At 39.5% G+C, this 15379-nt stretch overlaps 1 protein-coding gene across 9 annotated transcripts in view; it reads right to left on the reverse strand.

Moving 5' to 3' along the window:
* robo2 (roundabout, axon guidance receptor, homolog 2 (Drosophila)) overlaps positions 1-15379 on the reverse strand; it is a 608847-nt gene that overhangs the window by 24366 nt on the left and 569102 nt on the right. For 6 of the 9 annotated variants that reach the window (XM_037546536.1, XM_037546539.1, XM_037546537.1 and 3 more), the window contains 3 exons: positions 9870-10000; positions 6837-7112; positions 4762-4887 (listed from right to left, as the gene is read on the reverse strand). In XM_037546536.1, coding sequence (XP_037402433.1) covers positions 4762-4887; positions 6837-7112; positions 9870-10000 — 533 coding nt within the window. The remainder of the gene's footprint in view (positions 1-4761; positions 4888-6836; positions 7113-9869; positions 10001-15379) is intronic. The other 3 variants (XM_037546541.1, XM_037546543.1, XM_037546542.1) reach the window with 1 other exon arrangement.

Raw genomic sequence — 15379 nt, forward strand, 5'->3', positions numbered from 1 at the left:
CTCCCCTATGTTCTTTCTTTTTCTTGCCTATTTCTGACACTTTCATTTATTCCACCTTTTCTGCTTCTCTCAGACGGCCGTGACTCACTCTTTCAACTCCATGCCCCACTTACTGACAATTTTCTGCTTTCAGGCAAAGTACATTTGTGGAGATTTATTCCATTTCTGTATTTCCTCTGAGCAACAAAAGCTTCATTATAAATGCCATATTGCTCACAAACACTAAAACCTCATATTATTATGCAAAAGATTATGTAAGCTGTTCAAATAGGAGTTCAAAAACGTACAAAAACTAAATCTTAAAGGAATGTTCAAGAATTTTTCAATCTAATCTCTATCTCCCGCATTTGCAGCATACAGTCGATTACCACCAATGATAGTTTACAACAACAAAGAGTGCTGATATATTTATAATAGAAGCTAATGGGCAGATGCTTCATCACTTGGCCATTTGCTTCTGTTGTAACTGTGCTACAAGTCAACAAGTTTTCAGTTCTTTTCTAAGTGCAAGGGATTAACTGTAAAGTAGTCAAATGTAAATTACAGATGACAGAAATTAGACTGAAAAACGCTGGCGCTTTCCTATAATGCTCATGTGCATATACTTACACGTCTTTATTGTGATGGCTCAGCTATATGACAGGGCTTTAAAAGGTCAAATGAGGTTGAATGCAGTACCCTCTTAACATACTTAGCAAAGATGATATGAAGGGGATTTGCACTTTTGAAACACTGGTCATTATGACTACAGCAGAAAGCAGAATTTTCTGCCTGAGAGCTATAACCTACTGCTGACATCACTTACTGTGCTGCCTTATCGAAATTTTGTCTACTGGCACAACGTAGCTCCAATTAAAATTCTGCTCAGTAGGAGTTTGTTCGACCGCATATCTTCTAATTATTTGAGATAGCAAGGTAAAATATCCTGGGGCGTACAAATTGAGCGCACATGTTAGCTTGGGAAACAATCAAGATCAACTTGCCCTATGGCCTCGCTCTTTGTAAATGCAAATGCATGCCTTCTTTATCCTTTCCATCTTGTTGTTTTCAACCCCAAAGCACACTCTCTCTCTCATTCCCCAAGCTGAGTGAAACATGAGGAGATTTTCTGCTCATGCTTCCACACTAAATGGACTAAATTGGTTCTCCTGAGGCACAAATACTTGTTTCAATTTTGCTGCTTGTAACAGAATACAATACAATATTTTGCAATTCCTACTTTCAGATATCTTTTCTCTAGGACATACTACTAATAACAACACAGAATGATTCATGCCATTTTTATATTCAGAGGATAGTTATTCCTGAGTTGCTGTGTATGTTGTATGTATCTAAACTTGTCTGGTGAAATTCCACTCATTTGACTGAGTTAACCATAAATCAGCCAAAACTCCAAAACAAAACACATTTACAGACTTACTCTAAACGTAACTGATCAGAAAAGACATGTTTGGTGTATGAAGTTCGCTTCTATAGGTTTGCACTGGAGCTACAAAGGCTAATGTAGATAACAAGTAACAAGGTTATTATACAGTTGTTTGCAAAACTTCACACTCCCAGTCAAATTACACATTTGTTGATTTTCTAAGTGAAAAGCAGCTAACACACTCTTTACAGAGAACTAACTTTAGCATGGAATTAAAAGCAAATGTTACTCTACAATTTCTGTTTATTCGCCAAGTTTAACATATTTGGAAAGAAGTGAACATAGCATTTAAAAAGTGCCACACCTTTGGCACATTCACCATTTTGTGTTCATTTTTTTCTAAACATGTTAAACTCAGCAAATAAACAGTAATTATACATTAACGTGCGAAGAAGTGTGTTCTCTGTAGAGGACGCGTTAAATTGTTTTCACAAAGAAACTCAACAAAACATGTATTTTGACCAAGGGTGCACAAACATTTGCTTACAATTGTAGTTTAGAAATTTTCATTGGTTTTAATTTTAATTTTTTTGCTTTTTTTTTTATTTCACTTCAGTTTCAGTTAGGTGTAAGGATGCATTAAAGGCTTTGTTTAGGTTTTTTTTTGTTTTTTTAAATCTCCTGTATTTGGTTTCTTATGGCTAGGACACACGCTTTCCTCAGAGTTACTCTATATGTACAAAAGTATTGGGACACCTACACATTACACCTACAGGAGCTTATGGGCACTAACTGGAGTTGGTTCCCCTTTGCAGCTATAACAGCTTCCACTCTTCTGGGTAGGTTTCTACAGGATTTTGGAGTGTGTCTGTGGGAATTTTTGCCCATTTATCCAAAAGAGCATTTGTGAGGTCAGACATTGATATGGACCTGGCTCGCAATCTTCATTCTAATTCATCCCAAAGGTGTTTGATGGGGTTGAGGTCAGGGCACTGTGAGGGTCAGCCAAGTTCTTCCACACCAAACTCACCAAGCCATGTCTTTATGGACCTTGCTTTGTGACTGGGGCTCAGTCATGCCGGAACAGAAAAGGTTCTTCCCCAAACTGTTCCTAGTTAGAAGCGCACAATTGTCCACAATGTCTTGGTCTGCTGAAGTGTTATTTCTCTTCACTGGAACTAAGGGGGGGCGAGGTCAACCCCTGAAAACAACCACATAGCATTATCCCTCCTCCACCAATAACTTTACAGTTGGCACAACGCAGTCAGGCAGGTAAGGTTCTCTTGGCATTCACCAAACCCAGACTCGTCCATCAGATGACAGATAGTGAAGCGAGATTCATCACTCCACAGAATACGTTTCCACTGCTCCAGAGCCCAGTGGTGGTCTGCTTGACACACACATAGCTCTGGTACAAAACCAAAGAATAAACTTCAGGCACTAAACATGTCTTAGCTGACTGATTACATTTGGAGTGAAGAGAAAATTGTGTAAATTAAAATTTTCACTGCACTCTTCCTTTAAGTCTGTCTTGGATTCAAGTTTTGTCAGTGTTGCCTTTAAATAAATAGATAAATGCAGTTCTTTGTTAGGTGTGGTTGGAATATGTTTGTCCTAAATCCACTTTTGAGTCCTCACTGGAGTGTCTCAGGATGAGACAGACACTGAGATCCTACCACATTCACCCCGATTCTATCGACTGTCTCTGCCTCTGATAATAGAACAGGCTAATATCAGCTACTGCCTTCGATTACAGCGCAGTTAAAGGCCCAGCTTGTGATTTGAGTGAAAGCAGCAGAGCGAGAGGGAGGGAGAGAGATCGAGTAAGGAAGATGGAGAGAGGAGGATGAGGGGCCGCCTTTGCGTCCTATAAATGACATTGTAATACTCGGTACATGAGTTTTACTGAAGACAGTAACCATTAGAGGAAGAGGGGAGGATTGGATAGTCAATTCAACTCAAGTGAATGTGTGTGTGTGTGTGTATGTGTGTGTACATGTACATCATGCTAGTTGATGTATACTGGATGAATTATGAAACCATCATTTCAGTTCCAAATGATGTCTTTACAAGACAATACTTGACAGCAGAACTGCGAGATTTCCACAGATACAACTAAGGCTCAGTGTAAAGGTTAAAGCAGTTTTTGCGGAATAATCTCTACCCCACTTGACTCCATGTGCAGTGAGCAAAGTGGTGGACAGAAGTGAAAGCATCAGTGGTGCAAGCAGAGGGCAGTGTTAATACAAACTTCCTTTAGGGCTGAGCTCACTTGCAATAGAGTTAATCCAGCTCACATGCAGGTGGTTAATCAATCAGTAAACTGTGCAATGAATCAATGGATCAAAGAGCCATTATTAAATCAATCATACAAATTATAACAGTACCTCTCTGGTTCTTGTGTTAACAACTTTGGCAACTTCTTTCCAATTGTTTTTCCAAGAGTTTCATCAACTGATCTTTGCATGCTCCAACCTCAGACCAATTCTTTCATAGGAACTGCTGCTAGGTTGAACAAGCTTTACATTACATTACCCCTAGCAACCTACAAGCAATCTACAATTCAAACTCTGTGTAATGTTTTTAGTTAAAAATGCTATGATAGAAAGCACAATTATAGCCCCCTTATTCAAATGATGAAAACTAGAAACTGTGTTCAATTTTGGGAAACTGTGAAGGCTAATTTGCCCTCTGATATAACTATAACCAAAGGCTGTGCTTTTAAAATAGAGAAAAAACATTCTTTGGCTTCAAATTTGACCAAATAAGAGAAATTGAATTAAAAATTAACTGCACAAAACACAACTTACAGCAATTATTAAATAAGTGTCCTAATGGTAAAATTAGGCAGGTTGGAAACAACAATGATCAGATTGCCACTATCCTAACATTAGCTGTATTACATGGCAAAAAAAAGCCTTAACATCATGCCATTTTAAACCCAAACAGAGTAAATATCATTTGGATGTAATAACACACCAACAATAAGTTGGACCAGATTAATAAACATTCTGTAAAGCTTGTATAACCTCACAATAGTAGAATATATATGTGGGCAGAGCATGGATAAGTCAATCAAGTTCTGCTGCAACTGAGAAGTAAATACATACCTTGGAGATCCGCCTCCGAAATATCAAAATACTAATGCTCTGAGAGCCAATACATGTCTATGACTGGAAGTCTTCCACATCCATGCTGAAACACACAGTATACATGCAAAAGGCAATAAACTCTGTCCACTTAAAGGGAACTCTCACAGTAAGAACATACTGCAAGACATTTGGGTGGACCTGCTGTTCAGGAAAAGCCAGTGTTGGGGTAAGAAGCTGGTAGAGCTCGAGGGGGGTGGTTGGGAGAGGGGGTGACTACAGCCCCTGAGCCAGTGGGATACCAACCTGACAGACTGCCGCTCCGCTCTGAGCTGTTGTGTGAACTGGTGGTGCTGAAATCCTGTGATTGGTTGTGGGGCATTCTATTAGACAATCCATCAGCCAATCGGTAGTCAGGAATGAAAAGGAGTGCTAGTGGGGTCGAAGGGCAAAAATAGTGGCATCAGGTGAAAGGCAAGACTAGCACAAGCGCATGCAGAAACGTGCGGTTAGAGCGACAGGCCAGTGCTACACACACACACACACACACACACACACACACACACATTCAGCTCTTTAGCCTTCAGCATTTACTAATTTACCTTTAATAAATAACAATTACCTTATTTCTAAATTACATTAAGATTTTTTCCCTTTGACTCTATTCAGTGACATATCTTATGTAGTCATAGATAACTGTATTCAAAGTGTTTGCAGACGAGTTCTATTAACTGCTCAATTATATTAATTAGCAAAACATTTATACACCCAGTATACATTAATGTAATGGCTTTATGTACATCTAATATTGAAATGAAACAAGGCTTTTAATTAAATTGCAATTCAAAGACCTCTGTAGAACAGAGAGATATGTATAAAACAGCGTAGCAAGACATTGTCTTTTTATCCATATTAGGTATGAATAAAGTACTTCATACATTTATTAAAAAAAAACATCCACGGTCAGATCCTGACTTTGACATGTATTACTGCATTTTACAAGTGCAGATGCTGTGCAGAATGCATCTTGATGCTACCATATCTGAAATGAATGCTTAGTTCAATAAGGTTGTACGTGGGTGAACAGGGGTGAAAAATGCTTAAGAAATTGTAGTTTGCACTATTTTGGAATATTTGATTTTTAATTGAATGAGAATTCTTTTTTAAAATAATTGTTTTAATCATGTTTTTAAAGTTTATTGTTTTCGAATTTTTGTACTGTCCTTTAATTTTAACTGGTTTTCATGTTATAATTTCTAAAGCACTTTGAATGACAGCAGTGTAAAGTTAAATAAACCTTCCTTACCTTGCCTTTATATACAGGAGTATGTTTAAAAACGAATACTTTTTGACTATGACTCAAGTATATTTTTAGCTTTTAAGTACTTGTTCCAGCTCTGGTGGCTAATGACTTAAACTGTGCATAGGCAGCCTACTGTGTGCTTTAATCTGGGGTTTATTAGGTTCAGTTTAGTAGTGGAGTGAAGAGAAAATGGAGTAAATGAACAAACTTATTATACATAAATGCAAGACTTTGGGGAGCAGTAGCACAGATTGAGAGTTCATATTTCTGGTGCATCAATATACATTTTGCATTGCATCACATGCACAGCTGTATCCACAAGTTTAAGTGCCCCAGGTCAAATTACTTTTTTTTTTTTTCCTAAGCCAAAATAAGTTACACATCCTCTACAGAGAGCACAAGCTTAATGTACACTTACTGTTTATTTGCTGAATTTGATATACTGGGAAAAATAAAAAATAAAATGTTTTATTTAAAATGCAAACGTTATGGTAAAGTTAACATTTTATTTTTTCAACTATGTTAAACTGAGCAAATAAACCAAAATTTTGCACCAAATTGTGCAGAACAAAATGCCATATTTAGGTGTGTTAGCTGTAGAGAACCTTATTTTCACTTTGAAAACCAACAAAACATGTAATATGATCAGGGAGTTTAAATACAGTTTTGCTTGCGACTGCATGCCACACTTATCCTCGCAGTTTAAAACAGCATTTCGTGGCTAGCAAATATTCAGTTTCCTTAAAATACATATTTCCTCCCCTCTACATCTGTTACCACTATCAAGTGAGGGCCAAATTAGCATAAAAACAAAAGCTAAACTTTAAATTGAAGTTGTCTCCAGAGAGGATAAAATGGCCTCATTTCCAAAGACTGGTTAGATTACATTGAAACACAGATAATAAAGACTGTCACAGCGCAGTGTCTCTCACACTCACACTCACACACACACTCACACTCACACACACACACTCCTCAACACAAAACCGAACAAACAAAAACAAAGACACTATTTATTACACAATTATGACACAAAAATAAATGAACACTATAAATGAACCCCCTGTCCTCCACTCACTGTTGTTGCAGGAGTTTTTGTCAGGCAGAGAGTAGCCCAGACTGGCCATCTCCTGCTTGGCCTGCAATGAAGTCTTCCACTGGGCGTCAGGCAGGTCCACAGCCAGCTCATGGATGCTGCTGGAGTGGAGGATCTGTGTCGTGGCATATGGCGTGGCCTGTGAGGCCGGGCTGGGGCTGCTGAAGCCCGCTTTTGTGGTGAAGTCGATGCTGCTGTAGATGGCTCCATCAGACAGCATGGTGCCTGTTTTGTCAGGCTGAGCAGTGGGCATCACATCTGCAGGAGAGAAAGAGGAAGAAAGGGATGAAACGAGAGACAGAAAGAAGTAGTTGCTTGTATAACAAGTAGTGGGGGCTCTTATGCCTTTGAATCATTTAATATTTTCTCTGTTACACATTTTGACAGTGTTCTACAGAGCCTGAGTCATAATATTGGCCAATACAATTTTATAGAGTCAAAGTCGTGGGCTGGACGTTAGGGATCTGGCCCTGTGACCGGAAGGTTGCCGGTTCGATCCCCAAGGCCGACAGTCCATGACTGAGGTGTCCTTGAGCAAGACACCTAACCCCAACTGCTCCCCGGGCACCGTGAATAGGGCTGCCCACCGCTCCGGGCAAGTGTGTGCTCACTGCCCCCTAGTGTGTGTGTTCACTAGTGTGTATGTGGTGTTCACTTCACGGATGGGTTAAATGCGGAGGTGGAATTTCCCCGGTTGTGGGATCAAAAAAAGTATCACTTAAAACTAAACAGACTCCAAAAGTTTTGGTTAAACAGTGTTTAACAGGCTGATATGATTGTCAAAATAATCAAAAATTACCACACTGTATACTGTAAAATGCTAAACTTAGATAAACAGCATAACATACAGCATAGCTTAAACAAACAAATAAACCAACATAAAATAGGTCACTTATAAATTACAACTTAATAACTTACAAGCTTAAAAATACAGAATGAACTCCCATAATGCTGAACTCTTAATTCAGCAAATTGATCAAGTCTTTTCTAGAAAAAAAAGCATCACATTCCTGAATACTTTTTTATTTTTTTTATTTTAAAATAACATTTGGGGTGGTGGGGGAGGTTCACATAGGATGTGTTTTTTGAGGACCAAGGTGCCTTTTTTCGATTTGCTCATTGTTTTTGTGTGTTGGGTGCTTCACATTTCAGGTGCCCTGCATGGCTGTGTTCTCTGGGACCCTCTAGCTGAAAAATTTAGCTTGAAGCGGTCAAGTACCCCTAGTTTCTCTGTGATGACTAATCAGATCAAAGGTACGGGTAGGTTTTCTGTTACAGTTGCAGTGGAGAAGGGATTAATGACTGAAATTATTCATGGATCAAAATCATCACAAACAAATGCAGCACCATATTTGCTAGTTAACAGCAATACTTAAACTTTCTGTCTTTTCATGTTGAAACAATAGATTGCTGGGGTCTTATCAGTGCAGTGCTTCACATTTCAGCAAAGTGTTTGATTGTTTCATTATGCTATCCTTAATTATCAAGCAAGGAGTTTGGCTACTTTTAGCTAGCCAGTTAGCTATTGCTAGCTGTTGCTTAGCAAAAGGGAGAGGTGCCTACAAATAACACAAAAAATTGTGTGTTTCCCTTACAAAAAATGTGGTTTAAAGCAGTAATTTATAATATTACTACATAAATGTCTCAAATTGTAGTTGATTCAACACTCTCAATACACTTTACTGACTATGATACAATAAATGTAATTAGAGTTATTGACCTGAGGCGTGTGGTTTACTCAGACTGAATGAGCTTTCTGCTGTTCGGTGGTTCGTTTGCTTTGCCAATGTTTAATTAATGGACAGTAGAAGAAACAGTGGTAAATCTGCAGAACCTTAATTGTTTTGAGCGAAAAATATGTCAGTCAGGCCCAACTCTCTGACCACCATGCTGTCCTGTATATCCTCTATTTCTATTACTAATGTTTCTTTTCCAACATGCTACTTTACTCTCTCTCTTTTCCTTTTCTAAAAGAGGATGAACGCTGCCACTTTGCATGTGCATGCGTGTGAGTGTGCGCGTCTGCAGGCCCACTCAAGGGGAGATGATGTACAGTCATGGCGGAAGTGCCTGCATCTGTGCCGCTCAAGCTGTGCCTGTCCTTCATGACTCGCTGCCCACCCAGGGACCAGCTTTTTCTTTTCTCCCTCTCTCTGAGCTATGGTGGAGGACAGTGGGTCAGAACGCTCTCCATTACTCTCTGGATGACAACACATGCAGGGTGGATGGATGGCACTGTCTAAACACTGTGATGTATAAATGTGTATTCAGACATAAGCATGCCATATGCATACAGGTATACATCTTGCTACTCAGAAAAGCGAGAGAGAACATGAGTCATTCTGTGGGTAGCAAGTGAGAATACAATAGACTACTGCAGTATATACCGGAGTGTCTTATGGATGAGCTGGATTTCACTGCAGGGCCTTTTTTACAGCTTTTTAAGCTCCAGTCACAGCTGCAGTGTCATTTAAACATGCTTAGCCCTTTAATGTGTTCATGTTTTCTAGGTGTACCTTTGTATGTATCTAACTCAAACTGAATTACACACTGCCAACATAGTCGAAAATGGTCTAACTCAATGATTTCATTGTTTAATACTTCATATGCTGCTTTACTGTTCACTCGTACTTTCATAATCATTTTTACCTCATTAAAACTTTCACAATGTCTGTTTATGGTTCTGTCTCTCTGTTGCTTCTTCTCGCTCATGTGTCTTGTCTGTTGTCCATTGTTGGCTGGTGTCTTTTGGTTTTTACGTAATTCCTGTTGTTGGTTCTATTACTGCTGTCTTTGTTAATAAGACTGTACAAAATAAATCAAAATATATAATATTTTCATTTTTTGTTGGTCATTATCTGAAAAAAATGAATGTGGTACAGAGGGAGGGGGGGATGAACTACTAGTTTGAGGTATGTATTTGAAGATTAACTCATGTTGAATTAGTCTTTTTATATTTATTTGTTCTTAGTTTATCAGGCTGTTTATTTGTGAACAGAGGGCAGCGAGAATCACCTCCACGGCTGCTGAAGTTGCTGAGGTCATTGGGTCCTGAAGAGCCGCTGTTGACGGGCATACTAGTGGCTGGCCAGGAGTCAGCCAGCCAAGGATACCCTGCATCACCAGCATTCAGCAGACCAGGACGGCTGACAGAGAGACAGAGAGAGAGAGAGAGAGAGAGAGAGAGAGAGAGAGAGAGAGAGAGAGAGAGAGAGAGAGAGAGAGAGAGAGAGAGAGATGCTGTTATATTTCAATTACACATAAATACAAAATGTGTGTTTTTAACACAGAACATCTAATATTGAATACATTTATATATATACATTTATAATACCTTTAGATATATTAGGCATATTCATGGCTTACTTTGCTTCAGCACTCAGCTTCATGTTCATTAGAGTGTTCTCTTGGTATAAAGAGCAGGTTCTACCTAAATAATTTCGTTTTCTTTTCCATTTGTTAAAGGCACAGTCTGCAGTTCTTTTGGGCCAAAGATGGTTAAAACACCTCAATGGTTTGAGTGCTGATGAGCACTGACATCACAACAAGAGGATACAATGTGAGGTGAGGACGTTATTCTCTAGGTATGGCTTTTATCAGCTCCTCCTTCGGTTTTACAGTTGTTGTAAAGGAATATGGCCAGATCTACAACAACTATGCAATATGTTAAGTTATAGCAAAGTGAGAATATTACCATTGCTGGAATAAAGCTTTGAAAACTTTACAGGAAAAGGAAAATACATTCTTAATTTGTAATGCAAGATTGCATACGAGTACATACGCTTTTTTCCAAGGTAATTTTGGACTATTTCGATTGGTCTGTTTATCAAGAAATTACACAAGGCAAAGGGTAACTGGATGTGCACAGGCAGCAGGTAGGTGGTGCCTGAACCGCGTGAGCCAGAGACAGCCAAGAGTGGTGACAGGAAGGCAGTGCTTGAGCCCCGTGAGACAATGACAGCTGTGAGTGGTGAAGGGAAGGCGGCGCTTGAACCAACTGAGCCAATGACAGCTGTGAGTGACAGCAAGAGGAGGAGTTCACTTGCGAGAGAGATCAGGAAGACAATGACAGACAAGAAAGACATGAGGACAGCTCACAGGCTTTAGGCACTGCCTTCCTGCCACCTATGTCCCCATGGGTTTGGGCACCTGGCACACTGAACTTTTAAAACTATGCGAAAACCCCCCCAAAAAAACAACCAAAATAAAGGTACAAAGCTTCTGTGTGACCATAGTCATAGTAATTTATGAAAAACATTTATACAAACTGGCTGTCCCCAAAACATTTGACAAGCATAAGCGTTTAATACACCTTTAATGAACTACACGCTGACAGACATGGGGAAGTCATGAAAGTAACCTGTTCGCTCAGGGAGATGAGGCTGTGAGGGAAGAAAGCTAATCACTCAGTGGGCACTGACTGTGTTTTAAATATGAAAATATGGTGACAGCGTCACACAAAATAGAGGAATAATGAATCAATGAGATGACAGAAGTCTACAGGGAGTCCAAATAAAGACATGAAGGAGAACATATGGCTGTGAGTGCGTGTGTGCGTGCATGTGATAAGCGAGTTATTAAGCTTAAAACACTAATGAGAGCTATCTGTGTTCTGCATTCCTGATGATGGAATATGTGTGCGCGCGCATGTGTGTGTGTGTACTGTTCATGTCTTTTTTCAGAGCCCCCCTCACTTCTTCCTTTTTGCCATTTGAGCCAATGAACATGTTGGCAGTAACTTCAGACAAAGTAAAAGTACACTAAGAGCAACAGTATATACTGTTGGTTCTAATAGGTTCTGAGCAGGTGAAGCATGTTTTTCTGGGTGTAGAGTAATTTGTAATTTTTCAAAAACTAATGTTTTAAAACTGAACAACAAAATAAAAATCCTGAAGACGAGTGCAAATTCAGCTGTTCATCTGTTGAAGTATCTAATAATGCTGATATGAAACTGATGGATACAGATCTTTATGAAGAAAAGAGATTTTCAACCTCACCTTAAGAGAAAAGCTTGGATTTTCATTCAGAAACAGCTTGATAAATTACATTTTGTTCACAAAGATTTAATTTCAAAGCAGCTTGAGCTGAACAATTTCTACTGGCTAGTTGCTCTGTATTCACATTTTGATCCAAGCTCCCCCCACATGATGCCACCAGCTCTAGGAAGGTGCAGGCTAACACAGGCTTCCTCTGAGACCTGTGAAGCGCCGCCGCATCTTTTCAACTGCTGCTGACGCAACGTCATTGGACAGCTGAACATGCTCGGACGAAAGCGTCAACTGCCAGATCTGTTACGTCAGCTAACAGGCGCCTAACTGAGTAGCATCGCAATGTGTGAAGGGAGGGTGCATCCTACCCACTCATAGAGCAAGGCCAATTGTGCTGTCTTGGACTCCTGGCCACGAACAGCTGTAGCATCACCAGGGATCAAACTCGCAATCTCCAGATGATAGAGCCAGCATTCAGACAGCTACTCGCTACTCAGGAGCCCCATAATGGATTACATGTTTGAGTAGCTACTCCAATACTGATGAACATTAGAACTGGAATGGTCTTCGGTTTTGCACACACACACAGAGCAAATAGTGGTTCTGTATCTCAGGGGTGCTCCCTAAATATCACTGTTTGCACCATTGCTCTCCACCCTACACTAGTTTCTCACCATTATATCCTACACAGAAAGAAAATGTGTGTGCGTGTGTGTAGGGGGTTCATTTAACAGGTGTTGTGCCTCTCCCCAGCGGTGTATGTTTTATAAAGGCCATCATTAAGGCTTTAACCTGTCATGGGTGAATGCTGGGGAGCCATTAGGGCCACTTTACTGTACGCTCACGTCCTCAGAACTTGTTACCATGGGGAACACACACACACACACTCTCACACACAAACTGACTCAACCTGTCTGAATTTCCTCCTTTAATTTCTGTCCTGATCTGAATGACATTAATGTAAAAATGGCTGACAAAACAGAGAGAATAAGTAGGAATAGAAAGACAGAGATAAAGGGAGCCCAGACAAAGAGAAAGAAAGGTGAGGGGTGAAGAGAAGAAGGGAGAGAGAGATAGAGAAGGGTAGAGATAGAGAGAGAAGTAGAGAGACAGAAATAAAGGGACAGAACGGATTAGAGAGAAAGAGATGCGGGGCAGAGATAAATAAAGGAACAAAGAGGGAAGCACGGAGAAGTGGGGGCTGTTCAAAGTCTTTGCTATGATTTTTTCCTCAAACTTTTATAAACGAGTATGCTGTTCACAAGAACATCCAAGTAAACATTCAGACAATCAATTAATATTTACAAATATTATATCATATCTAATAAATCAGTGCTATGTACTGTTTTTGCTTAGCCTAAACATTTCCAAACCTCTCCACTAGGCGCCTCATTTGTTGTTGCATGTAGTTACTGTCCAGCGAGCTCAGTAAGTTAAACTGCAGTAAGTTTACTCATTTATTTATTAATGGTCGCAATTGCTAGTGTTCAGCTAGAAAAAACAAAGCCAAACATATTTTCTTCTAAAAACTCACATCATATCAAAACAAGTTAATTGTATTACACAGCAAAACAAGTCTGTCATTACTTATGTTTATGTAATGTTGTGATGTTTATTCTTACAAGCAGTAATGCACTTACCTGCCCAGAAAACCATGTAAAATATTTTTTAAGTAACACTTAACTTAAACCCTCCTACATAACATTGACATAACCATGTCATGGCTGAGGTCATATGCTGTTCAGTGATGAGTCATGTTCCCATTACTATTAATTGTTATGACAGATGACAATGTTTGATGTCATGAGAGCTTATGTCACATGACATCAAAAACCGGTCATGTCATAATACTTCATAACGTTGTATGAAACCTGCCATGCCAAGCTTATGTCAATGTTATGTAGCAGGGTTCAAGCAAAGTGTCACCTAGTTTTCTTCACTAGTCTCAGACGTCTGCTGTACAAAAAGACTCGTAACTCTCTCTCTCTCTCTCTCTCTCTCTCTCTCTCTCTCTCTCTCGTATTGTCTCTCGTCCTACCCTGCAGTGTCCTGTCCCCTCAGGGCCTGCGGGACTATGCGAGTCTGTAGTACTGAGGCTCTATGTGCAGGTAATGGCCGTTTGGCTGCCAGGCTTCTCTCTGAGCCACAAGTTTTAATGAGGCGTCCGGGCCATGGAGGCGGGGGTCCTGACAGGCAAAGAGCCCCCCACAAGCAGACGAATGCCAAAACAGGCCCTCAGGGAGACAAGTCATTCAAACTGATGGCTACACATCAGACACATTGACTTTTTTACAGGCTAATACATCCACCCCCCTCCAACCCCCATCTATTCTTTTTCTCTTTATATCTGAAAAACAATCTCCTGCTCCATCACAATCCCACCATTACCAGCCCCTCCATCACCAGTCCCACCATCACTAGCCACAACATAGGACTCATATTAACATTTAAAGCTGTACTGGATTGTGCATTAATGCTATTAACCTTATACAGCTCTCTGTTTCATTTCTCTTCTATCTCTCCATCTCCTCCTCTTTCTCATTTCTCTCACTCTACCTCTGATCACTTCTGTCCTTTTTTCTCTTTCTCCCTTTTGTCTCTATATCACTCTCTGCCTCACTCTTTGCTTTTTTCATCTCATTTTCTTTCTTCTCTATCTTCTTTTATCTCCCCCTCTTTTCTTCTTGACTCTCTCCTTTCATTTCTCATTCCATCTCTGATCACTTCCTCTTCTTTCTCTTTCTCAATTTTTTTTTCATTCACTCCCTCACTCCTGTATACTGTCTGCTCTCGCTCCATCTACCTGTTTCTGTTTTTCTTTTGTTCAGCTGTCAGTATGTCACTCGCTGTCATTCACTCTTTCTTTTGTGTGCTGCGCTTCTGTCCTCACTGTCTTCACAGAATTCAAAGTCTCTTCATTTTCACTCTTTCTCATCTTCATTCATTTCTCTTTATTCAGTGTCTTTGTCTCATTCTCTTATTGTTTTGAACTGTATTATTAACCCTTAGGAGTCACAGTTATCACCGCCAGTAACAAAAGCAAGCTGCAATATTATATTAATTATTTCTCACTCGTAGCTCATCAAGACAAGGAAAAAAAAATCCAATCCTTTTAAATCATCACTAGTTTGTGCTTCTAAGGAGAAGAGGAGACATGTTTCTTATCTGAATTTGACGAAAAAGGTTGTGCCACTTTTGCCTGTCGTTTACGTGTCTGTCATAGTTTGACCTCATAACAAACCAGATGTGCAGATCAAAGCTGTCCAGACACTATACAAATCAAATGTAAGTGTAATTCATTGGACGACTATGTACCTTCGCATTTCAATTGGAATCACGACTCAAGATTAAAAATTATATATGTATATATACACATACATATATATGAAGATGACACGTCTCTACTTCACAGTGCCAATTTTTAGCAGGACACATATTTTACATAATTATAGTATGTTACTTAACATTTTACAATGTCTTAATGTTTCCAAAAAAACTTGAAATTGTTGGTAAAACATTTATACTCCTATTGCTGTA

This window comes from Pygocentrus nattereri, chromosome 17, assembly GCF_015220715.1.
Source record: "Pygocentrus nattereri isolate fPygNat1 chromosome 17, fPygNat1.pri, whole genome shotgun sequence".
Taxonomy (NCBI): Eukaryota; Metazoa; Chordata; class Actinopteri; order Characiformes; family Serrasalmidae; genus Pygocentrus; species Pygocentrus nattereri.